Here is a 27,334-nt window from a genome sequence, read left to right on the forward strand (position 1 = left end):
CTCCAAAGCACCTGAGGGTAGAACAAGAATCAATGGATGGAAACTGATCAAGGAGAGAAGCAACTTAGAACTCAGGAGAAATTTCCTGACAGTTAGAACAATTAATCAGTGGAACAACTTGCCTCCAGAAGTTGTAAATGCTCCAACACTGGAAATTTTTAAGAAAATGTTGGATAACCATTTGTCTGAAATGGTGTAGGGTTTCCTGCCTGGGCAGGGGGTTGGACTAGAAGACCTCCAAGGTCCCTTCCAACCCCGATATTCTATTATTCTATCCTCTTTTTAGTTTTATTTCCTCTGAGCACCAACTGAGCAATTTAATGGATGTTAACAGCACGTGCCTCTCAATAGGAGTATGTGCCCTTATGACTCTCTAGGCCAACTTTGGATTTCAGTAGTTTTGTAATGTTTGGATTTCATTTTTTACAGAGAAGCTGCGGCTTTTTCTCAAAGTCGAAGTCAGCAAATATGTTTCCTGTTTGTGAAAATGACATAAAATGTTGGCACAGCAAGTGCCTATGTAAGTTCAGTCTAAAAGCATTCTGTGGGTTTCTTTCATTAAGCAGCACACACTCTTTTTCGTATTTTGAATCAGGAAATTTTTTTTAAGAATCACACAGATTTGGGGGGGAACCCTACAAATGGGATTACCCTGTATTGCTGCAAACGTATAGAAACTAAATTCCAGCTGCTTTTTTTTTTTTAAAAATCTAAACATGTCATTATTTTTACTGGTTGTCCAAGAGTGGATCGTAATATTTTTCTGCCAAAACTTTCATTAACCTGGAACAAATAAACACCACCGAAAAGTAAAACAAACTCCATAAAATAAACTTGATCTGTATTTTTTATCAGATGCCTGTAACACAGGCAATACCAAAAGCCTTTGTGGATGTCTTTGCTAATAACGCCTTTATTAGTAATATGTAATACAATATTACCAGAATATGTAATATATATGATTGACAAATAAATAAACAAATAAGAAGAAATATGTGTAGCTCAGAGTTGACAGGAGGGGGTCCTCGGTGCTCTCTCAGCTTGCTTGCTTTCTTGCATTACCCAAATTAGGTAACACCATCAGTGTTAGTGCATCGGTCTAGCATTGATAAGGTTACTTAATTTGGGCAATAAAATGCCTGCAAAAAAAACAACAACCAAGCAGAAAGCACCCAGAATCCCTCATTTCAGTAGTGAAATCTGAACCAGTTTGCTACCAGTTCTCTGGCCACGCATGTGATGCGCGCGCCAAAGGCACACTGCACACACACGCACAGCACGCACCAAATGCACACTTTGCGCAGAAAAAGAAGACTTCCCTAGGTAAGCAGAACACCAAGGGGGGGGGGGAACAGCTGTGCCGCACGATTTAGCTTCGCTAGAAAGAAGGATTTCCTGCTTTCTAGCGAATATAAACTGCGCGGCACAGCTGATCGTCGGAAACACCAGTTCGGATGAACCGGTAGCTTTTTTTATCACTACCGGTTCTCTCGAACCAGGCGAACCAGTAGCATTTCACCCTGCCTCATTTGTGTATGTGTGTTTAATTTCCAATGAGAAAGAGAGAGAGAGAGAGAGGAAGGGAGGGAGAATAATCCTTATTTTGGAAGATGATCATTATGATCTAAACTTGCTTGCAATAAATCTCCTGGGGCCATTTTCCAGAGGTGAAGGAAAGAGCGCTGTTTGTTCTTTAAAGAGGCTACAGATGCATCTCAACAGAGCCTCTCAGGGGAAGTGGGTTTAGGAGCCTTTTATGAGCTGTTGAGTGTATTACCAGCAAATAATCCTTGTATGTAAATAACAGCAGCGTGTGCCAAAAAGCTGGGGGGGTGGGGGGTGGGAGGAGAGAGGTTTCCTGGGTGACCAAGGACAATTTGTCTCTTCTTGTAATGAAAACTGGAAGTCATCTTTATATATTTCTTTTCTTTTCCTTTGTCCTAGTCCTTCTTTTCTCTTTTTCCCTTTCTTTTTCCTTGCACTTTTTATTTTAGATGTGTCATATAATACGTGCGGAGATATGCATATCCCAAAAGGTTTCCACATTTTTGGCTGCTACTGTAGTTTTGTGTTCTAAAAAATATAGCCTCTCAGATATCAACATGCTTTTTTCTGACTCTTATTGGTTGCGTACTTACACATTCTGTTGCGGTAATGGTTAAAGAGCTGGAAATGAGCGACTGCCCTTGGTTCAAACTGACAAACACGTCCATTGTTCTGAAAAAAAGAAAAGAAAAGTGTAACCACAAAATTTAATGGTATGCTTACAAAGTGAACAGACCAGATACAATTCAAATAGAGAATGTGACAATGGAGCCAAATCTTGATGCTGTTTACTGGTTTGCTAAACAGCTCTGAGCAGAAACTCAGAATTAAATTACAGGTAGTCCTTGACTTACGACCACAACCGAGCTCAAAATATCCGTTGCGAAGCGTGACGTTTGTCAAGTGAATTTTGTCCCATTTTGCAACCTCATGGTCGTTAAGTGACTCACTGCAGTTGTTAAATTAGTAACAATTTTTGTTAAGTGAGTCTACCTTCCCCATTGACTTTGCTTGTCAGAAGGTCGCAAAAGGGGATCACATGACATTGCAACCATAAATGTGAGTCAGTTGCCAAATTTCGATTACGTGACCATAGGGATGCTGCAAGGGTCATACCTGTAAGTGCGAAAAACGGTCATAAGTCACTTTTGGGATTGCCGTTATAACTTTGAACCATCCCTAAATAAATCAGGTAACAGGTAAGAGAGTTGGAAGGGAGCTTGGAGGTCATCTAGTCCAGCGGTCACCAACTGGTGGTCCGTGGACCACTGGTGGTCCGCAAGAAAATTTTGGTGGCCCACAGAAAAATTATTTGCATTTTTTATATTGCACTAAATCAGGGGTCCTCAAACTACGGCCCCTGGGCTGGATACATGCAAAGAACGCTTGTGTTACTGCAGAGAGTCTCCCCCTTAGGGGTCTTTTTGTGTGGGTCAGAGGGGGCCAGAAATTCCGACTTGGGGTCTGCTTCAGCCTCCTGGTGCAGGGCTTTGGGCAAAGGCTGGAGGGAAGCACCACTGGTGGCGAAGAGCTGGAGGGCCTTGTTCCAGTGGGACTTCATCATGGCCTGGAACTGGCTGATCATCTCAGCCCGCTGAGCCTCCAGGCATCGGTCCCTGGCCTTGCACTCCCGCAGGTCTTCCCTTTGCTTGGAATGCCTATGCTCGTAGTCCTCAGTGAGGTGCTTCTGCTGAGCCTCCTTCTCGGTCAGATCCAATTTGAACTGAGCTGTTTTGCCAACTCTTCCTCGTGGTGGCTGCTTAGCTCCAACAACTGCTTCCTGTTGAGGCCCTAAGGAACCTGGGGAGGCAAGAAGTGGCTGGGAGAGGAAGGGCGAGTAGAGGCTGTCAAGGCACCCCTCCACGTGAGTGATATGGAGTTGGTCAAGCCCACCCAGTCACATGACCACCTAGCCACGCCCACACAGCTGGCCATTAGGCAGATCATATTAGTGGTCCGCAGGATTTAAAATTATGAATTTAGTGGTCCCTGAGGTCCGAAAGGTTGGTAACCCCTGATCTAGCCCAACCCCCTGCTCACACAGGACACCTGCACTAGGGATTCGAACCACCGAACTGCCGACCGTTCTGATCGACAAGCTCAGTGTCTTCGCCACTGAGCCACGGTTGTAAATCTACCTGTATGTTTGGTGGATTGTAATGAATGGCTCAAGCTATCATTACATATGGAGAATAAAGTAACCAATCCTTACATAACTAACAGAGATGGAAAAATTGCTCCTTGATTGCTCCACCTTCAATAAAAGTTTCATCCTTGGAGTCTTCCGCAGATCTGAATCATCCTGAAGTGATCTGAGCTGACTTGGAGTCTAATCAAGAACCAACTATGGCTACAGAGCTACCGTGTTTCCCCCGAAAATAAGACCCTATATTTTTTTGAACCCTGAAATAAGCGCTTGGCCTTATTGCCATGCGCTCAAAAGCCCGATTGGGCTTATTATCAGGGGATGCCTTATTTTGGGGGGAAACAGAGTTTTTCTAGAAGACCCTGATGCCGAGACCCGCAGATCTTCTTCATTTCTAAAACAAACCCTTCACGAGTTAAGAAGGAAGTCTTGATAAGACCACGTTGGGAATACTGCATCCAGTTTTGGTTGCCACAATATAAAAAAGATGCTGAGATTCTAGAAAGACCACCAAGAAGAGTAACAAAGCTAATTAGGGGACTGGAGGCTAAAACATATGAGGAACGGTTGCAGGAGTTGGGTATGTCTAGTTTAATTAAAAGAAAGACTAGGGGGTGACATAACAGCAGTATTCCAATATTTGAGGGGCTCCTAGAAAAAAAGAGGGGGTCAACCTATTCTCCAAAGCACTTGAAGGCAGGACAAGAAGCAATCAATGGAAACTAATCAAGGAGAGAAGCAACCTGGAACTAAGGAGGTATTTCCTGATCGTTAGAACAATTAATCAGTGGAACGACTTCCCACCAGAAGTTGTGGTGACTCCATCACTTGAGGTTTTTAAGTGCTTTGGAGAATAGGTCAACCTATTTCTTTTTTGTGGCAGCCCCTCAAAACTGCTATCCTGTCACCCCTAGTCCTTCTTTTCATTAAACTAGACATACCCAATTCCAGCAACCGTTCTTTATATGTTTTAGCCTCCAGTCCCCTAATATTACAGATTAACAGAGTCGGAAGGGACCTAGCAGGTCATCTAGTCCAACCCCCAGCCCAAGCAGGAGACCCTACATCTGCCTCTATTTAGGATCGAACTCACAACCTCCTGATTGTGAGGCAAGTGCTCCATCTCTAGGCCACAGTAGCTGGGCATAATCATCTTTGTTGCTCTTCTCTGCACTCTTTCGAGAGCCTCAACATCTTTTTTACATTGTGGTGGCCAAAACTAGATGCAATATTCAAAGTGTGGTTTTACCAAGGCATTATAAAGTGACTTGAGTGGATATAGGATGAACGGTTGCAGGAACTGGGCATGGCTAGTCTCGTGAAGAGAAGGACCAGGGGAGACATGATACCAGTGTTCCAATATTTGAGGGGCTGCCACAGAGAGAAGGGGGTCAAGCTATTTTCCAAAGCACCCGAAGGCCAGACAAGGAATAATGGATGGAAACTGAACAAGGAGAGATTCAACCTAGAAATAAGGAGAAATTTTGCAATCAGCCAATGGAACAGCTTGCCTTCAGAAGTTGTGGGAGCTTCATCACTGAAGCTTTCAAGAAGAGACTCAACTGCCATCTGTCAAAAATGGTGTAGGGTCTCCTGCTTGGGCGGGGGGCGGCGGGGTTGGACTAGATCAGGGGTCTCCAACCTTGGCAACTTGAAGCCTGGTAGACTTCAACTCCCAGAATTCCCCAGCCAGCAAAGCTCGTGGACTAGATGACCTACAAGGTCGCCTCCAACTCTGTTAATCTGTCTAAATATCCCATTCAAGAGACAGTATCAATGGTTTATACTGGCTCTGGAAATAGACTGATAGGCTATGTTACGTTTAAAAACATTCAGTGGAAGAAAAGCAATATCAGGGACTCATCCTGCTGGCCTATGGTCCAATGAGACCTAAAACCCTGGACTCAACTCAACTTACTCAACTGTTCATCCCAGAAACATAAAAGTAATAAAAATGACCACCGGAAAAAAGATTTGAGTAGTCAATCCAACTGTGAGTTCTTGAGATGTGAAGAATTAGACGGATTCACTCACGCCCATAAAAATGTCAGTCCTGGCAATAAACTCACTAATTACTACTCCAGCAACACAGATATAGCATAAAGGCCACTAATTAGGACTTGGTGGGGCTTTCTAGAAAGAGAAATTAGGCAGCAGAGAAACATAAATAGGAAAGCGGTTTCTTATTTCTTCAAATAACTTTGGAAAAACCCAAACACATGGAAAGGATTAGAGATCAGCTGCTCCTGGCCCGAATTCGAACGGACTCAGCAAGTTTCCTTATACGCTTATCTTAAAGCCGGAAGAGTCAGATTTTCATAGATGTTTGTGGATTTATGGAGCTCAGGAGCATTTTATCTATTAAGAGTGAACCACAGCCATCCTTGAACCAGTTCTGTCCACTATATGCCAATTTATCTCAAGTATCCTTTATGTCAGCGTTTCTCAACCTTGGCAGCTTGAAGGTAGCAATAACACTTAGAACTTATATACCACTTCACAGTGCTTTATAGCCCTCTCTAAGTGGTTTACTCAGTCAACAATCTGGGTCCTCATTTTACCAACCTCGGAAGGATGGAAGGCTGACTTCACCTTGAGCCGGTCAGGATCGAACCGCCAAACGGTAGCAAACTGAGTCCTCATTTTAACCGAGCTCGGAAGGATGGAAGGCCGAGTCAACCTTGAGCCGGTCAGGATCGAACTGCCTTATTTTACCAAGTTTTCTCTCTGGTAACACTATACTTCTAACTAGGGCATACAAAACCTTTGCCAGACCTATCCTTGAATACTGCTCACCTGCCTGGAACCCACACTGTATTTCGGACATCAATACATTAGAGAGAGTCCAGAGGTATTTTACAAGAAGAATACTCAACTCCTCTGCTCGCAATGAAATTCCTTATACCACCAGGTTTGAAATTTTAGGCTTCGTTAACATTGAACTTTGCCTTCTACGTTCTGACCTAAGCTTAGTACACAAGATTATCTACCATAACATCCTACCTGTTGATGACTACTTTAACCTCAACCACAATAACACGAGGGCTATCAATAGATACAAACTAAATGTAATCCGCTCTAATCTTGATTGCAGAAAATAGGACTTCAGCAATAGACTAGTAAATGTCTGGAGCACTCTACCTGATCCTGTTGTTAGTTTCTCTAACCCCAATACCCTATACCTTAAATTGTCTACCGTGGACCTTAACACGTTTCTCAAGAGATCCCTAAGGGGGCGTGCATAAGCGTACCAGCGTGCCTACCGTCCCTGTCCTACTGTCCCCATTTGTGTGTAATCATTTTACGTTTCTATGGCTATGTTTTGCTTATTTATATCCATTTATTCGTGCCATTTTTTCATTTGTCCATGCCTATGTCTATACTGATACTTGTTTCCTTGTACTTGTTGACAAAATAATTAATTAAATAAATAAAGATAAACAAATTGCTGACAACTGTAGCCTGCAATACTGTATTCTAACCACTGCACCACCACGGCTCAGCTGTAGCTGTATGGACTTCAACTCCCAGAATCCCCCAGCCAGATGACCTGGCCCAGCCAGCAGTACACCCACACCGATTTACCTTTTCACAATTCTCACCATGCCCAGACAGCCTGGCCTTTGCTGGGAGTTGAAGTCCACACGCCAAGTTGGCAAAGGTTGAACCAAAGTCTACATGTAGTCCTTGACTTGCGCACGACTGAGGGAAGTTTGGAACGCTCGATCATGTATCAATGGGTGCCAGGCTAATACAGTCACTACCCAAATGTTTACTGCTTTTTGAGACCGGGGAGGCAGCAATAAGAGCCACTTACTGCTCTCTATGCCAACTTTCTCTGCGGCATTGTAATTCACTGTACTAGACTGCTTCTCCTAAATAACCAACAAAGAACACTGCCAGCAAGGCACAACCCTAAAACAAATGAGTCCTCCTCAAATCAGGCCAAGCTTTGCTACATGTGCCCTGCCGACCTGGCACCCCAATGAAATGAGCAAGGAGGGGGCCCTTCCCAGGCCAAACTATTCTGCCAACGCTCTTGCTATCTCAACCATCCAGTAATCAGAAGCAGCAAAGCACAGCACCCCACATGGACAAGTCAATGGGCATTTTTTTTTTAGTGCTGCACACCAGATCTGACCCACCCGCCTCCCCGAAGGCTGAGCGCAGCAAGCAATAACCATGCTTTTACGTAGTTTTGAAAGTTTTATTTCACAGCGGCACCCTTTCCCGTGTTGATTTAATCGATCTTTGCTAGATCATTTGGAGGCGCTGTAATGGTTTTCCTCATCTCTGCTCTCCCCCTCCCACCCACCCCTCCAGGGAAATATTTCAGACATTTCTTGGGGGTGAAAGCAGCAGTGGGTTGCTCCGGGTTCTCTCTGGTTCTCACGAACCGGCAGTACAAGCAGCGGAAGGCTCCGCCCACCCGTCCTGACGTCATTATTTGGCAATCTGCGGATGCACACTCCTGTTGTGAACCAGTAGTAAAGGTAAGTAGAACCCACCCCTGGTGACATCCCGCTGGAATTTTGGCAGATTTAATGCCCTCTAAAGATTGACCGTTCCCACTCTTTTCATTTCCTTCCGGCGAGAAAAATAAGCAGCTGGACCCGTTTGATTTTAATTTTTCGATGGGCCTTTTGACTTAACATCTTTACAAGGGCCTGAATCAAACCGGATTGCTGTTGAAATGTCAAGGCATAAATTCCAACAGAACCGAGCCGAACATTTCAAATCTCCAAGTCTAATTGGGCCTATATCACCTTAGATCAGGGGTCTCCAAACTTGGAAACTTGAAGACTTATGGACTTCAACTCCCAAAATTCCCCAGCCAGGATGGAATTCCCCAGCCAGGATGGAATAATTATTATTAATAATACTTAAAAAATGTTTTGAAACACTCAATTGTGGTCGTACGTCGAGGACTATCTGTACTGGATGTTGACTTCATGAAAAAGTGGTCCCAACCAAAATAATTCCATCCTCACGCCTACCATCTTTATCAACAGCCCCACATCATTAACAGAGGGATAGCATCAAGATCACATGAAGTATTAATACCACTTTATAATGCCTTGGTTAGGCCACACTTGGAATACTGCATTCAGTTTTGGTTGCCACAATATAAAAAAAGATGTTGAGACTCTAGAAAGAGTTCAGAGAAGAGCAGCAAAGATGATTAGGGGACTGGAGGCTAAAACATATGAAGAATGGCTGCAGGAACTGGGTATGTCTAGTTTAATGAAAAGAAGGACTAGGGGAGACAGGATAGCAATGTTCCAATATCTCAGGAGCTGCCACAAAGAAGAGGGAGTCAAGCTATTCTCCAAAGCACCTGAGTATAGAACAAGAAGCAATGGGTGGAAACTAATCAAGGAGAGAAGCAACTTGGAACTAAGGAGAAATTTCCTGACAGTTAGAACAATTAATCAATGGGACGACTTGCCTCCAGAAGTTGTGGATGCTCCAACTCTGGAAGTTTTTAAGAAGATGCGGAATAACCATTTGTCTGAAGTGGTGTTTCCTGCCTAAGCAGGGAGTTGGACTAGAAGACTTCCAAGGTCCCTTCCAACTCTTGTTATTCTAAATTCTAAATTCCAAATCTTCAGGAACCCAAGACTGATTAATTCAATGCATTGCCCTTGTGTCATTTTTTTCCTGAATTATCAATGGATGATTTGCATGCTTGTGAAGGGAGAGAACTGTACTGTATGCTTTAAATATGTATCATTCATATCCTGGCTTCCCTTTCTTTTACTTTAATAACTTTAAAATAATGCAAAACCCGATTCACAAAAGTAGGCCAATGTTTTTGAAAGCGTACTTAACTATGCCATATGCCTCTTTAAATCGTTTTTATCAAACAAGTTGTAGAGTTCATTTCAATCTCTCTCTTTTTTTTTTTTTCCTTTTGCAACCACTTACTGGTATTTATCCAATTTGTTCCTTTCTTCTTGCCAAATTGCAGGTTTGAGATCTCTACTAGACAGAAGGACAGCTGCGCTATTGTTGACTGTTGTGGGGGAAAAAACCATTTTTAAAGGGGGGGAAAAAGACTGCAGAAAACAGAAGAAGCCACTGAGAATTGCTCTGTCAGTCTGTATAAAATGTAATGAAGTTTGGACGTTTTTAAAAGTGAAGTACTAAATATCCCTCTTTGTGGCTTGTCTCGGCCCATCAACGGACATAAACTACTTATTAAGAGGCATATTTTCTTGCAAATCAGGCAAAGAAAGCATAAGACTTCCTAGTCTCCAAAACCAAGCATCCACTGTCACACAAAAGAAGACTTTCAGATACGAATAAGGGGTAGAGATGATTTAAGGTAAAGGTAAAGGTTCCCCTCGCACATATGTACTAGTTGTTCCTGACTCTAGGGGGCAGTGCTCATCTCCGTTTCAAAGCCAAAGAGCCAGATCTGTCCGAAGACGTCTCCGTGGTCATGTGACCGGCATGTCTCAACGGCAAAGGCGCACGGAAGGCTGTTCCCTTCCCACCAAAGATGGTCCCTATTTTTTCTACTTGCATTTTTTACATGCTTTCAAACTGCTAGGTTGGCAGAAGCTGGGACAAATAACGGGAGCTCACCCCGTTACGCAACACTAGGGATTCGAACCGCTGAACTGCCGACCTTTCGATCGACAACTCAGCGTCTTATCCACTTTACAAACATATAAATCAGTAGAATTTGTACACTCTCCTTTCTTACTCTTTCTCTTTTCTCTCTCTCCATTACTGCAATTACCCATAAGTCCCCAGACGTTCCAAGATGAGCAGCCATACATTAGTCAGGAGAATAACTCTTAAGACAAGTCACTACTATTTTCAAAAGAGGGACGTTCACCAGTGGTGGGAGGCTGCCGGTTTAACAAAACCGGTTCAGTGAGCGTGCGCTTCCTGCGCGTGCATACAGCACTGAATATGGAGCATTTAGAAGCTCCGCCGCTTACCTTCCAAGTCAGCAACGGTAAGTAGAACAGCGAGGGGTGGAAATCAGCTGTGCCGCGCGATTGAGATGAGTTACAAAGCAGGAAATAAAGGCCAGGATGGGGGGGGGGGCACGGGCCCATTGATCGTCAGCGCTACAGGTTCGGACGAACCAGCCCGAACCGGCTGAATACCACCTCTGGTGTTCATCACCGCGTCTAAACAAATGAAAACATCTGGGCGGGACTTGCCAAGATGCCCGTTGTCCAGAAGCAGAGATCAATCTCTCAAGCCAATGAACACTTTCTCATTTGGGTGGCCTGGGGCTCTATCGCAACCACCCCAAGTGCCTTTGCAAACCCCAGAAGCCAAATGCCGAGTCTTATTTCAAAAGAGGCGGATTTCCCCCAGCTTCCCCCCACTTCCAACCCCTGCCTGGCAAAACACTTTTGTCGAAAAAGCCGAAAGAAAAGCTTTGCGTTGCGAGATGCTGCAAGTTAATGAGGGTGGAGCAAACAGCTGGCTTTGAGGACTTGTCCAGCAGCACATTGTTAATTATTTAAAGGAGAGGACAGAGGGAGCCATCAGCACATCTGTCATCCAACGCCAGGCAGAACCGCTTCTCTTTGCAGGACCAGATGTGTTTATTCCGGAGCGCTACTAACTAGCTTCTTAATGGTTCGGAATCTTGTGCCAAAAGTTAATTAGACAAACACATTCAATAGCCGTCACCTTGCACAGCAGTCCCTACCCTGCATGCTTCTAAAACAGATAAAAATAAAACAACAGCACCATAATGTCGACCGGTCCTCGGATACCATCGCTCAGCCTCCAGGGTGAGGCCAATAGGAACCCGTCAAAAATCCACTACATAAATTCGAGAAATGGGGGTGGGGGTGGGGAGTTACTTCTTCCCTTTTGAAGAAAAAAGGCCACTGAAAAATTCAACGTTGGGCCTTCTGGTCCAATAGAATGACTGGCAATTATAAAAAACCAGCAAAGCCTCATGCATCAGTCTGTAGAGATTCTCAGTCATCCAGATCACAGATAAACTTTCAAGTGCTTCAAGGACCCTCTAAAATGATGCAAATGACTAGCTGTCTGCAAGGAATATAAATCCTTCCATTCCCCACCATCCAGTCAGAGCTGAAGAAGCTTCTTGGAGGAGAAGCGAAATGCCTTCAAAAGGAAAAAAACAAGGAAGTCCAGTTACCTCCTGAAAAAGCACCTTTTCATTCATTAGCTGTAGCAAAAAGACCAAAGGCTGACAAATTTGTGAATAAGTTGAAGCAGCAACAGAGGTCTGGGATGATCTCCTATCTTTGTAGGAACATGTTCACGTGGTGTATATCTTTTTTTTTTTAATAAAAACCTCTTAAAACTTTAGGATAACCATTGGAAAAAAAGCTGGGTGTGGAAAAGGGAAGTGTTGTGGCTCCCGCCCCCGAACCTGGCCCCATGCCCGAAAATGCCTTGGAGCCGGGCCTGCTGCCAGAAAGTGACTCAGAGCCAGGCCTGCTGCCAGAAAGTGATTTGGACAGTGAGGGGGAAGGGCCATCAGGACTTACCTCGGAAGCACCGGCCTCCCTGGATCAGCTCCAGGAGCCAGAAGCAGGCCAAGCGAAAGAGACAACGAGGCCTCCTTCTCCTGATTCTTTCCCCCCCCCAGGCCACGCCGGCAGACCCAGCTGACAGCAATCAGGCTTGGCTCAATCCCAGGTTTCGTAGGCAGGAGAGAAGGGAACGACAGAAACAGGGAAGGGGCAGGCCTAGGAAGTGCTGAGTCATGGAGCAGCAAGAGCTGGTGTGTCTCTTTGTATCAGGCAAATCCACGGATTGACTAGAGCTGAAGGTTGTGACTCACCAGCGTCTTGGCAGCTATCGAGGGCTCTTGGCAGACGCTGAATCTTTTGCTACCAGAGCTGATAAGAGCCGGCTAATTAAGCCATCATTCGGACGGAGGTGAGAAGGACACAACAGGAAGGGAAGGTACATAGGAAATATTAGAAAGAAATTGGATGGATGTAATATGGCACCATTGTGAAATGTCTATGGAGCTTCTCAGTCATTCAGTTCATGGTTGTCCCTTCATGGTTGTCCCAAAGGTGCATTCTCAAGAGGCAACAGGACTTCTTCGTTTTTCTTTGAAGACGTTTCGCTTCTCATCCAAGAAGCTTCTTCAGCTCTGACAGACTGACGCTTATCTACACCATTGATATATTTTTCTTGAATATAATCTAGCACGTTCACAATTTGGAAAAAAAGCATTACAATAAACCTTAAAAGGGATTCAAGGGATCTAGCCAACAGCGAAGTCAGTTATGGTTTACAGTTAAGGATGATGTTTCTTCAATAAACCAAGATTTAAACACTCCATGGCTTGAGTATTAAACCCAGTCAGAAAGAAAAAAAAATAATCAGTAATAATTATGATCCTATACAGGTGGTCCTCGACTTATGTCCACAACTGAGCCCAAAATTTCTGTTGCTAAGCAAGACATTAGGGAAGTGAGTTTTGCCCAAGTTTACGACCTTTCTTGCCACGGTTGTTAAGTGAACCGCCACAGTTGTTAAATTAGTAACCAAGTTGTTAAGTGAATCTGACTTCCCCTTTGAATTTGTTTGTCAGATGGTGTTGTGACCCAAGCCCAAGTAGGTAGTAGTAGATGCAATCAGTTCAAAAACAAACAGACTTTATTAGAACAGCTGAGAATTAAACTCATTCTCAGCGTAGTTCAAACTAAATCAAAACAAATTCTCCATAACCCAATTCTTCAGTCTTATCACCAACCTTGGTCTAATTAGGCAAACTGCCAAAGGCTTTTCTTGGCAAAAGTTCAAAAGCAGAAGACGCCGACAAGAAATATATGCAGCAAGACAAGAAGCAAGTCTATGAATGTTGTTTTCCGACAAAGAGCCCAAGAGCCGTTGCTGGTCTTTTAAGCCTTATGGGACGGGGCCAATCATCTCTTGGCCCTACTTCTGAGTTGACCTCTTTGCTTGAGCTGCTCTTGCCTTCTGGCAGCTGTTCCTCTGCCTCACTACTGTCAGCCTCTGGAAGCTCTGGAGTCCGCACCTCACTCCCAGATGGCCCTGGCCCCATCTCTGCCTCAGACGCAGAGCCCTCATCTGGACCCTCCCCAGCCTCCAGGACTGGTCCATGTTCTTCCTCAGCCTCATCACTGTCTGACTCCACTGCCAGCTCCGCAGGCTGCTGGCGGACCACAACAGATGGTCATAAAAGGGGATCACATGACCCTGGGACAGTGCAGCCATCATAAATATGAGCCAGTGGCCAAGCATCTGAATTTTGATCACGTGACCATGGGGATGCTGCAACAGTCGTAAGTAGGAAAAACGATCATAAGTCACTTTTTTCATTCTCATCGTAACTTTGAATGGTCACTAAACGAACTGTTCTAAGTCAAGGACTGCCTGTATACACCCGAGAGTACCTCCTACTAAACTGAGTTGAGGTTCACTTCTAAATAGCGCGCGCAGCACCGCACCATTTGTATTATTTCTTCTTTGTAAAGTGGTTTTTTAGCTTCGGCTGACAACACAGAAGGACAGGGTTGTCTACCAAACATATCATATTCTTCCAGAATGACTCAGCTGTGTCTGGTTTATGGATCTGACAATCTCCTTGCCCTCCTCTTTAGCCAGATGCTGCTGTGAATTAATAAAAAAAAACACACAACCCTCGGTTTCAAAATCGGTTGGATGCAACTAAAGCATAAATCTCACTCGAGCTTCCAAGTTGCTTTACAGAAAGAAATGGGTTATATTATCATAGTGCTGAAAAACAGCTTGCTGGTGAAAATGGGGGACCGGCCAAGAGAACAGAGACTTCTCAAGCTACAACGTCGAAATGGGAAGGCTGTTGTTTTTCCTTTTTAAACAAAATGCAAGATGGCGAACCGTCCAATGGAAATGAGCTCTAAAGCTCATCCCACATCCACTGGGATTTTCAGAAGTCTTCCGGACTACAGGATGGAGAATCTAGCGGACTGACCGCTGACTTCAGAGCGCGATTAAAAACCACAAGTAAGGGTTGAGTTGCAGAGCTATGGTTAATTATATTCGTCTCCCAGAAAGTTTCTAATCTTAGAGAAAATCTCATACGGTGTCTGGCTCCCACCCTACATTTATCTTTTAAATAGATCTGTAAAGTAGGCCAATCCAATAAAATCCAGAACAGAAAAAGAAATTCAAAGCCAAGTGTCGGTTTCTCTGATTTCAAAGGCTGTTTACCCACGGGATCAAAAGCTAATTTTTATTTTCATTATTTCATGAAAAGTATACGTGTGATTTTGCGAATATCTCCACTCTGTTCTGCACAGGTCAAACAGCATTTTGAATACAGGCAGTCCTTGACTTACAACCATTCATTTAATCACCATTCAAAGTGGCAACAGTACGTTGTTATGACCATTTTTCACACTTACAACCGTTGCAGCAGTCCCATAATCACAGACTCAAAATTCCGATATTTGACAACTGGCATGTATTTTTGATAGTTGTGTAGGAAGTTAACACCCACCCGTCTCCTAGGAAAATGAGATATTTTAGGAAATATTAAAAGGGCAGAATATTTCCCCGAAAAGGGAGGCAGAAACTCAGCCCCCCACCACCTTTGTCAATGGGCCATTAAGGCCTAGGCCAGTCTATTCTACATAACAAAGATCTACCTCCTTCAGGCAGAGCCGTAGTAGGAATTGCCCAAAGCCCCTTTCATTATATAATCATCCAGCAAGGCTCAACCAAGCCTGGGACTCAAAAGATATCCTACAAAGTTACCCCTGCATGGCCTCATGGGAGTCTGACAACCAATCAGAACACAAACTCAAATTCAAAGCCCAACGCATAAAATCCAGGCACTCTCAGCATCTTGGTCCCTTTTTCTGCCCAGGCTCTCAAGCCATGTGATCCTGTTCATCAATAAACCTTCTTTCCAAGCAACTTCCATGAATCTGGTGTCTTTCTCCCTACTTGGAACTGAACCCAGATGGACATTTCTTCCAACAGTTACCATGTCCCAGGGTCATGTGATCCCCTTATGCAAAGTTCTGACAAGCAAAGTCAATGGGGAATTCAGATTCACTCAACAACTGCTGCATTATAGCTATACAATTTGGGATGAACACCCTTTGAATGGTGTGGGAGTAGGAATAGATTTCCAGAGGAAAAAAACTGCAGACTACAGGAACCAGGAGCACTACTCAGGAGACCCTGAGGACATAGACAAACCTCCAAGTGCTTCAAGGACCCTCTTAAAGGATGCAAATGACCAGCTGTCTGAAAGGGGTATAAATCCTTCCATTCCACACCATCCAGTCAGAGCTGAAGAAGCTTCTTGGATGAGAACCGAAACATCTTCAAAAACAAAACCCCAAGGAAGTCCAGTTGCCTCCTGAAAAAAGCACCTTTGGGACTCAACAACCACGTTACTAACGTAACACCTGCAGTGCTTCTTTTAACAGCTGTGGCCACAAAGGTCATCAAATGGGGCAAAACTCACTTAACAATGGTCTTGCTTATTGTGGTCAATAAGTCAAGGACTGTGTTGTGTCTCGTCCGATCTCACCACCACAGCCGGGGTCTGCTTATCTGCTTCCGAACGCTGAAGAATGTCCTAGCATGCCTCCCGGCCCCAGCCCTGGCTCCATGCCCAGACAGGCTGAAGAATGTCCTAGCATGCCTCCCGGCCCCAGCCCTGGCTCCATGCCCAGACAGGCTGAAGAAGAGCAAGTATCTCCAGCCCGCAGCCCTGGCTCCATGCCCAGACAGGCTGTAGAAGAGCAAGTATCTCCAGCCCGCAGCCCTGGCTCCATGCCCAGACAGGCTGTAGAAGAGCAAGTATCTCCAGCCCCCAGCCCTGGCTCCATGCCCAGGCAAACGGAGCAACTAGACCCCTCCCCCTCCTCCACAGCATGTGAGCCTGAGGAAGGTTTATTACCAACAGCTGCCGATTGGAGTGACCCTCGCTTCAGAAGAATTGATAGGCGGCGGCATCAGAAGGAAGGGAGGGGCAGGCCTGGATAAGTGCTGAGTCATGGAGCCACACCCCATGGCCTATATAAAGGACCTGCTTTCTGGCATTCTCTGAGTCAGGCAAAGTCTAAACATATCTTGCTGAAGTCACTTTCTGGTCTCCTGCCTGCCTTGAGGACTTTGCTAGGACTTTGGCAGAGCTGCAGAGGCACGCCTGATTCGGATTTCCCTGACCCGGCCGTCAGCGGAGGAGTGGGACACGACAGACTGCTTGTTGTATGGCACCAAACTTAAAAGGAACCAAACCAGTGGTGAAATTCAATTCTTTTTTTTTTTACTACTGGTTCTGTGGCCGTGGCTTGGTGGGCATGGTGTGGCTTGGTGGGCATGGCAGGGGAAGGATATTGCAAAATCCCCATTCCCTCCCCACTCCTGGGGAAAGGATGTTACAAAATCTCCATTCTCACCCCACTCTGGGGCCAGCCAGAGGTGGTATTTGCTGATTCTCCGAATTACTCAAAATTTCCGATACAGGTTCTCCGGAACCTGTCAGAACCTGCTGGATTTCACCCCTGAACCAAACCCAACTGTCACAATTGCCAAGATGGGCAATAAGGAGGATTGAAGTACTAAAAGAAATACCCCCCCCCCAAAAAAATCTGGGTTTTTTTTGGTTTTTTTTTTGCAACTAAGGCAGCCAAAGGTCTTTTCAAGCCATTCGAGAAATGTTTGGCCAAACCAGAGGTGGAGATATTTTTCAATGTGAAAACTATGGTGGAAATAGACCTGGTGGGGGGAGGGGGGAATCTTCAAAAACCAAACTCATAACTTCTAAAACCTCAGAAGTCAAAAGAAAGCGAAGTGAATTCCTCCAGGACCTGTGTACCAGTGTTGATACCCTAGATGCCAGCTTTCCCTTCTCTGCAGAAAATGAACCCATAAAAAGCTTAAAACAGTGAGGGATACGGTGGCTCAGTGGCTAAGACGCTGAGCTTGTCGATCGAAAGGTCAGCAGTTCAGCGGTTCGAATCCCTAGTGTCGCGTAATCGGGTGAGCTCCAGTTACTTGTCCCAGCTTCTGCCAACCTAGCAGTTCGAAAGCACGTTAAAAAAAAAAGCAAGTAGAAAAATAGGGACCACCTTTGGTGGGAAGGTCACAGCGTTCCGTGCGCCTTTGGCGTTGAGTCATGCCGGCCACATGACCCCGGAGACGTCTTTGGACAGCGCTGGCTCTTCGGCTTTGAAACAGAGATGAGCACCACCCGCTTGAGTCGGGAACGACTAGCACATATGTGCGAGGGGAACCTTTATCTTTTTACGCTTAAACTTATGTAAATTCACCACAAAATGTGTTTGTTTAATGTGCCTCCTCCATGCAAGCTTCGGGATGTTAATGTTTATTCTAACTCCTAATTTCCCCTTCCTCTCTCAACTGACAGATGCTGTCACACACTTCCTCCAACCTTTGATGAATTCTGCTTCGCCAATGAGGCAAAAGGCAGGATGCTGTTTGTATGGGGCCAGAGGATAACGGGATAATCTCCACCCTCCGCTGGAACTGGCAACAGGGATGTGAGATTGGTCACCGGTGCAATCCCGTCTAGCGATTTGCCAACGATGCCGATTTATTTTAGATAGCCTTCCCTCCTTGTGTGTCAGCATATTTGCATTTATTAGCGGCAGAGACCGCTTGTTCCTTTCCTTATCATTTTTAACTTAATCTACTCCACGTTCAAACCCCACTGGAGAAAGGGAAGGGACGAGAAGCAGTTCGCAAATTGCTAGCGAGTTAGCCACTAAAGTTCGCTCCACTCGAAGAGAGGCCTTGGGTGGTGTCCAACCACAGCGCCAATTGTGCCAGTAGAAAGTCAGGAGTTCAAATATGTACAGTCCCTTTCGGGGATATCATCTTTGTGATTGGTTAGAAAAAAGCCTAGGCCCAAATTTCTCGTGGGTTTTTTTTTAAGACCCTCCAAAACCATAAGACTTTGTATCTCCAGCCAAGGGGCTAAAATTCTTTTTTTTTTTTTTGGCAAGTCTATCTTCTTCTTCTTCTTCTTCTTCTTCTTCTTCTTCTTCTTCTTCTTCTTCTTCTTCTTCTTCTTCTTCTTCTTCTTCTTCTTCTTCTTCTTCTTCTTCTTCTTCTTATTATTATTATTATTATTATTATTATTATTATTATTATTATTATTATTATTATTATTATAGTTATTATTTGAGTGGCGCAGGCTGCTAAACAGCCTGTTATTAACAACAGCTGCCTGCAATTATTGCAGGTTCAAGTCCCACCAGGCCCAAGGTTGACTCAGCCTTCCATCCTTTATAAGGTAGGTAAAATGAGGACCCAGATTGTTGGGGGCAATAAGTTGACTTTGTATATAATATACAAATAGGATGAAGACTATTGCTCAACATAGTGTAAGCCGCCCTGAGTCTTCGGAGAAGGGCGGGGTATAAATGTAAATAAATAAATAAATAATAATAAATAAATAAATAATTATGCAATATATATGCATGTATGCCCCAATGATCTGTAATATGGAGGGAGGGAGGGGGAAGGGGAGAGGGAGAGAGAAGAGGAGAGGAGAGAGGAGGAGGGAGGGAGGGAGAGGAGAGATAGAGGGGAAGAGGAAGGGAGAGGAGAGGAAGGAGGGAGGGGTGAGAGAGAGGAGGGAGGGGAAGGCAGAGGGAGAGAGAGAGAGGAGAGGGAAGAGGGAAGAGGGAAGAGGGAAGGGGAAAGGGAGAGGGAGAGAGAGAGAGAGGGAGAGAGAGAGGGAGGGAGGGAGGGAGAAGGAGGGAGGGGGTGAGAGAGGGAGAGGGAGAGGGAGAGAGAGAGAGAAAGTGTGCTTCCAGTCTACTCAGTGCTTTCCTGGCCCTGCCATTATAATTTAGTGCGCGCTGACTGCAAGCGACCCTGTACAGCCTGACAATTGTAGCCCAGCACAATAAAAATACAACATGTTCTCCTCGTTTGCACCAAGGTTGGAAAGACATGCGATAAAAATTCAGCACATTTTGTGCTCATTTGGCAGGTTGCGCTAGTAGTGATCATTTTGGAGCTAAAACAGATGAGCTCGACATGATGTTCGGAATGTACCATTTCAGATTCGAAAGGGGGGTGGGGGCGGGAAGAGAAATGGAGGGATGTTTTTGTGCTTTCAACAAATTAAAAAAAAATATGCATTATGTTGGCCTTGAATTTTCTACTCAGCATGCTAGTTAAGGGGTTCTATTCTAACTCTAACTCCCTACCTATACTTGCTTGGGGGGTAGGGTGGGGAAGTGGCACAACCCAAACATGAAGCTTTTCTCCTTCTCATTTAGCCTTCAGACAATAAAACTGTGGGGCTAGTATTAGTTACTTTACAATCGGACAAACCTTTAGACAAATCATAAAATTATCTTCCCAACTGCTAGTGACTGCCCTAAGCTCAATGCTTACAAAACCAGATTACGAAGTATGCTAACAAATGTACCAAACTCTAATATCCTCCCCCCAAAAAAGTCAACCATTCCAAATGCCCATCTCCTTTAATCATTTTTTTTTCTTGAAGCACGAAAATAAATTTTCCCTCCGTATATATACTACCAGAAGGGAAACCTGTGAGAAAAACATCTGAGTTCTACCGTGTTTCCCTGAAAATAAGAGCCTGTCTTATATTTTTTTTGAACCTTGAAATAAGCGCTTGGCCTTACAGCTATGCACTCAAAAGCCCGATTGGGCTTATTATCAGGGGATCTCTTATTTTGGGGGAAACAGGGCATCTATCTATCTATCTATCTATCTATCTATCTATCTATCTGTCTGTCTGTCTGTCTGTCTGTCTGTCTGTCTGTCTGTCTATCTATCTATCTATCTATCTATCTATCTATCATTTTGTATCATTGTGTTAAATTTGTACCCTATGACCATCATTAAATGTTGTAAGTGTTGTACCTTGATGAAGGTATCTTTTCTTTTATGTACACTGAGAGCTTATGTACCGAAGACAAATTCCTTGTGTGTCCAATCAACACTTAGCCAATAAAGAATTCAATTCTATTCTATTCTATTCTATTCTATTCTATTCTATTCTATTCTATTCTATTCTATTCTATTCTATCTATCTTTCTATCTATCTATCTATCTACCATGTTTCCCTGAAAATAATACCCCATCTTATATTTTTTTGAACCTTGAAATAAGCGCTGGGCCTTACAGCCATGCACTCAAAAGCCCGATTGGGCTTATTATCAAAGGATCTCTTATTTTGGGGGAAACAGGGCATCTATCTATCTATCTATCTATCTATCTATCTATCTATCTATCTATCTATCTATCTATCTATCTATCTATCTATCATTTTGTATCATTAAGTGTTAAATTTGTACCCTATGACCATCATTAAATGTTGTAAGTGTTGTACCTTGATGAAGGTATCTTTTCTTTTATGTACACTGAGAGCTTATGTACCGAAGACAAATTCCTTGTGTGTCCAATCAACACTTAGCCAATAAAGAATTCTATTCTATTCTATTCTATTCTATTCTATTCTATTCTATTCTATTCTATTCTATTCTATCTATCTTTCTATCTATCTATCTATCTATCTATCTATCTATCTATCTATCTATCTATCTATCTACCATGTTTCCCTGAAAATAATACCCCGTCTTATATTTTTTTGAACCTTGAAATAAGCGCTGGGCCTTACTGCCATGCGCTCAAAAGCCCGATTGGGCTTATTATCAGGGGATGTCTTATTCTGGGGGAAACAGGGTACAGAGAACTTGGCCAAAATACTTAATGCCAGCTGGTTGTGAACTATCTAGTGACTCCATCCTGTTCTGAGGTGGAAACTTTGATTTGCTACAATCCTATCTTCCATTTCTGTCTTTCTAAATTTAATTGCACATTTCCAAGCCGAAGCGCCTATCAGTTTAATCTTCTGATTATGCTTACGTGGACCTAGTGATAGTCATCGATATAGGTAGTCCTTGACTTACGGCCACAACGGAAGCCCAAAATTTTCTGTTGCTCTGTTAAATGAGCTTCCCCCCCATTTTACAACCTTTCTTGTCGCCGTTGTTAAATGAATCACTGCAGTTGTTAAGTTAGGAACACGGTTGTTAAGTGACTCTCACTTCCCCGTTGACTTTGCTTGTCAGAAGGTGGCCAAAGGGGTCACTGAGTGAGCTGTTGTAAGTCGAGAACTACCTGTGCTGTAAAATGAAAAAAAATGAATATCCTTATGCATTATAAATATTGCAAGATTTTCACAGCAGAGTTTTTTTTTGGTTAATGTCTTTTAACACTTCTAATTTTCCCACAAGTCATCTGGAAATAAAGATGATTCAACTGTCCCTCTGTATCACAAGCTAGTGAACAATCCCATCACAACCGATGGAAAAATATGAAGGAGGGGGGAAGTAGGAATAATGCAGAAAAGTTCAATTCTGAATAGGTAGAGCTTGAAAGTGGCTTTGTTTTTTGTTTATGTCACAAGAAGTATTCCAGACTTCTAAAAAGTGTTTGGAGCTTGTCCCAAAGGTGCTTTTTCAAGAAGCAACTGGGCTTTCTTGGTTTTTTTGTTGAAGATGTTTCGCTTCTCAACCAAGAAGCTTCTTCAGGTCTGACCGAATCCTACCGTTCCCCACTATTCAGTCAGAAATGAAGAAGCTTCTTGTCACCTTTGAGACAACCATGACCCGGATGACTGAGAATTTCCATATAATCTCCTACAAGCTCCACTTGGAGCTTGTAAGAATTCACTTTCAAAAAACTACCCTGCAATAGGATGAAAAGCTGTATGGTCAGAGCAGCCCATTTTCGACGCTTAAGATTCCAAATATTTTTCACACTTCTAACAATAAACCATAATAATCTCAGGACACACATTCTGGAGCACATACTTTCCCGTTCAGACTAGCCACTCCTCCTCTGACGGCCGGGTCGGGGAAGTCCGTATCAAGCGTGGCTGCAAAGCCTCTGCAGCTTTGCCAAAGTTCTGTCAGAGTTCTCAGGGCAGGCAGGAGACCAGGATGTGACTTCAGCAATCCAAGTTAGACTTTGCCTGACTCAGAGAATGCCAGAAAGCAGATCCTTTATATAGGCCATGGGGTGTGGCTCCATGACTCAGCACTTATCCAGGCCTGCCCCTCCCTTCCTTTTGCTGACATCGCCTCTCTATTCTCCGGAAGCGAGGATCTCTCCAGCCTCCAGCTGTTGGTAATCTTAGCTCATGACTGGCTTCACATTCTTCAGGCTCAGATGCTATGAGGGAGGGGTCTAGTGGCTCCGTTTGTCTGGGCATGGTGTCAGGACTGGGGGCTGGAGGCACGTCAGGCCATTCGTCTTGCTCGGCCTGTCCGGGCATGGTGCCAGGGCTGGGGGCTGGAGGCATGCCAGGACATTCTCCTGTACTATCAGCATCCGGCAGGAGATAAGAGGGGCCTGGCTGTGGCGGGGGGAGCTAGCGAGGCACAACACATTCCATGAAGTAATAGATAGATCAGAATAAAATAAAAAAAAACCTTTTAATTTCACATTTGTTTCTCCTGTTTGCCCCAGAGAGTACTTATAACTTACAATTGGGATCAGAATTTCTGTTCTTTTTTTTTTTTTATTGAAAAAGTTTTACAAAAATTTTTCCACCCCTTCCACCCCCCTCCCCCCTCCCTTCACAAACCCCTCCCCTCCTCCCCGACTTCCCGGAACAAACACAAGGTATAGTTAAAAATAAAACAAACATATGCTAACAGAATTTCTGTTCTTAAATAGTGGTTGGCAATTTAATGGACATTAACTAACTGACGATCCCCCACCCTGTCAAAGATCTTGGAGTTCTCATATCAAATGACCTTAATGCCAAAGCCCACTGCAACTACATAGCAAAAAAGGCCCTAAGATTTGTAAACCTAATTTTACGCAGCTTCTTTTCTAAAAACTCTACACTACTAACTAGAGCATACAAAACATTTGCCAGACCTATTCTTGAATACAGCTCATCCGTCTGGAACCCATACCACATCTCTGACATAAATACAATAGAACGAGTCCAGAAATATTTTACTAGAAGAGTTCTTCACTCCTCCGAAAACAACAAAATACCTTATACCAACAGACTTGAAATCCTGGGATTAGAAAACTTACAACTCCGTCGACTTCGACATGACCTGTGTTTAACACACAAAATCATCTATTGCAATATCCTTCCTGTAAAAGACTACTTCAGCTTCAATCGCAATATTACAAGAGCAAAAAATAGATTCAAGCTAAATGTCAACCGCTTCAAACTTGATTGCAGAAAATATGACTTCTGTAACAGAGTTGTTAATGCTTGGAACTCATTACCTGACTCCATAGTCTCAACTCAAAATCCCAAAATCTTCAACCAAAAACTGTCTACTATTGACCTCACCCCATTCCTAAGAGGACTGACTATAAGAGGCGTGCATAAGAGCATAATAGTGCCTACCGTTCCTGTCCTATTGTTCCCTTCATTATATCAAATTAATATAGTTGATGCATATTTTTTTACTTATATATATATATATATATATATATATATATATATATATATATATATATATATATATATATATATATATTTCTTCAAGATATGTTGTTTTATCTATGACAATTGTTTGTGTATACTGCTGTGACAAAAAGAAATAAAAAAAATTGAGTTTCGCCAATTTTATGTCTTTTTTTGCCACAGTTGTTAAGTGAGTTACTGCAGTTGTTAAGTGGATCAATAGGTCGGTAAATCCAGCATTTCTCATTATCTTTGCTTGTCAGAAGCCAGCTAGGAAGATCACAGATGGCAATGGCAATAGCAATGGCACTTAAGACTTATATACCACTTCACAATCTTTTACATCCCTCTCTACAAAGTCAGCCTATTGCCCCCCAACAATCTGGATCCTCATTTTAACCCACCTTGGAAGGATGGAAGGCTGAGTCTACCTTGAGCCAGTCAGGATTGAACTGCTGGTAGTTGGCAGAGTCAGCCTGCAATACTGCATTCTAACCACCACGCCACTACATCTTCCTTCTTTCCTTCTCATTTTCCTTCCTTCCTTCCTTCCTTCCTTCCTTCCTTCCTTCCTTCCTTCCTTCCTTCCATCCATCCTTCCCAACCAATAGCACTTAGACTTATACACTGCTTCATAGTGCTTTACAGCCCTCTCTACAAAGTCAGTCTATTGCCCCCAACAATCTGGGTTCTCATTTTACCAACCTCGGAAGGATGGAAGGAAGGCTGAGTCAACCTTGAGCCGGTCAGGATCAAACTGCTAGCAGTGAGCAGTGAGTTAGCCTGCAATACTGCATTCTAACCATTGCGCCAATCGTATGACCTGAAATGTCGCAACTGTCGTGAATACATGCCAGTTGCCAAGTACCTGAATTTTGATCACGTGACCAAAGGGGATGCTGCGACGGTTGTTAAATGGAAGAACTGCTCATCGGTCAATTTTCCAGTGTGCTCATATCTTCGAATGAGCGCTAAAGAAATGGTTGTAAGTCGAGGGCTATCTGTACATCCTTTGAATAAGCGCCTCTCTCTCACCCTACCTTATGCCTCAGTGGGATAAAATACTTACTGTCCAACCTCATGGAGAACGGGTGCCGGACAGAGCATGAAATTAGATTCCACTTTTTCTGGTTTTACATCTAAAAAAAAAAGACCAAAAAAACCATATATTGTATAATCGGATAATACAGTCTCTGCTTATCAACAAAAACGATAAAACTGTGTTGTTTCTCTGTGTCATATAATATAGGCGGGTATATGCATGTTTTTGTATGCATATACCCACATACATTTGTATGAATATACCCACGTGCATACTTTTTAAAATTTAATAATAATAATAATAATAATAATGATGATGATGATGATGATGATGATGATGATGATGATGATGATGATGATGATGAGTTGGAAGGGACCTTGGAGGTCTTCTAGTCCAACCCCCTGCCCGGGCAGGAAACCCCACACCATTTCAGACAAATGGCTATCCAGCATTTTCTTAAAAATTTCCAGTGTTGGAGCATTCACAACTTCTGGAGGCAAGTTGTTCCACTGATTAATTGTTCTAACTGTCAGGAACTTTCTCCTTAGTTCTAGGTTGCTTCTCTCCTTGATTAGTTTCCACCCATTGCTTCTTGTCCTGCCCGCAGGTGCTTTGGAGAATAGTTTGACTCCCTCTTCTTTGTGGCAACCCCTGAGATATTGGAACACTGCTATCATGTCATATTTGTTTATTTATTTAGTCATGTGCATGTAGTGTATATTGGAGGTGGTGACCCTTTGAGAGCCGTATGCAACGAAATCTCATTTTAATGTATGCCGATTAGTGTACTTTCAAAGTGACAATAAAGTTATTCTGGAGCTGCGATGGCGAACTTATGGCACACAGAGCCCTCTCTGCTGGCACGTGCGCCGTCGCTCCAGGTCAGATCTCCGTGGCGTTTCTTTCGTGCGCTGTTAAGTTAGTAGCACACTGGTTAAGTGAATCTGGCTTCCCCATTGGCTTTGCTCGCCAGAAGGACGCAAAAGGGGATCACATGACCTCAGGATATTGCAGCCATCATAAATATGAGTCAGTTGCCAAGCGTCTGAATTTTGATCACCTGACCATGGGAATGCTGCAAAGGTCGTTAAGTGTGGAAAATGGTCATAAGTCTCTTTTTTTCAGTGCTGTTGTAACTTTGAACAGTCACTAAATGAACGGCTATAGGTTGAGGACTACATGTACTCTGATGACCCTAATTGTTGTGACCCAGGCCCAAGTAGGTAGTAATAAACTTAGTCCGTGGAAAAACAAACTTTTTTTCGAACAGCTGAGAATTACTTCATTCCCAGCGTTGTTCAATTCAAAGTAAAACAAATGCCTCCCAACACAAATTCCTTGGTTATCTCACAAACCTCAGTCAAATTAGGCAAACTGCCAAAGGCCCTTCCTGGCAAATGTCCCGAAGCCACAAAAACAAAGACGTACACGAAGCAGAAGACAGAGCAGTAGACGCAGCTACAACATTGTTTTCCAGCAAAGCTGAAACACCGATGCTGGTCTGTTTTAAGCCTTATGGGAGGAGACAATCATCTCTTGGCCCTACTCCCAAGTTGTCTTTTCTGCCTGAGCTACTCTTGCCTTCTGGCAGCTCTTCTCATGTGTACATTAGGAACAGGCTCCTCCTGTTCCTCTGCCTCATTACTATCAGTCTCTGGAGGCTCTGGAGTTCCCACCTCACTTCCCAATGGCCCTGGCCCCACCTCCGCCTCATCGCTGTCTGACTTCGTTGCCAGCTCCGTAGGCTGCTGACGGACCACAACACAAATGCTCTGTGCTGTAGGGATACTTACTCATGGTTGTTCCATTTACCATATAACTGCAGACCACACTCTCGGGTGTCCTCCCCAAGGTGAATCCTGTTCCGCTTAGAACGACTTGGAACTCCTCTGAAAAGCAGAACCAACAAGTCATCAGCCAGTGGATACACGCCAAGTTTCTTTACTGACTTTTGACAGCAAGATAAACCCTTTTAATATTTTATGCTCGGCGTTTGATGATGTTTATACTTAATGCCTACGATCTTGGGAAAAAAGCCGAACACGTTAAGAAACTCTTGTAAAGCAGCCGGAGAACATTGGAAGAAACGTCCATCTGGGTTCAGTTCCAAGTGGGGAGAAAGACACTGGAAACATGGAGGCTGCTTGAAAAGATGGTGTGT

The 27,334-nt window shown here is 43.7% G+C and overlaps 1 protein-coding gene across 1 annotated transcript in view; it reads right to left on the bottom strand.

The window, feature by feature from the left end:
- ANTXR2 (ANTXR cell adhesion molecule 2) overlaps positions 1–27,334 on the bottom strand; it is a 192,471-nt gene that overhangs the window by 93,604 nt on the left and 71,533 nt on the right. Inside the window, exons 9-11 of the mRNA XM_058192834.1 lie at positions 26,967–27,062; positions 25,201–25,270; positions 2,139–2,217 (exon numbers count right to left, since the gene is read on the bottom strand). Coding sequence (XP_058048817.1) covers positions 2,139–2,217; positions 25,201–25,270; positions 26,967–27,062 — 245 coding nt within the window. The remainder of the gene's footprint in view (positions 1–2,138; positions 2,218–25,200; positions 25,271–26,966; positions 27,063–27,334) is intronic.

This window comes from Ahaetulla prasina, chromosome 8 (assembly GCF_028640845.1).
Source record: "Ahaetulla prasina isolate Xishuangbanna chromosome 8, ASM2864084v1, whole genome shotgun sequence".
In the NCBI taxonomy this organism is placed as follows: domain Eukaryota; kingdom Metazoa; phylum Chordata; class Lepidosauria; order Squamata; family Colubridae; genus Ahaetulla; species Ahaetulla prasina.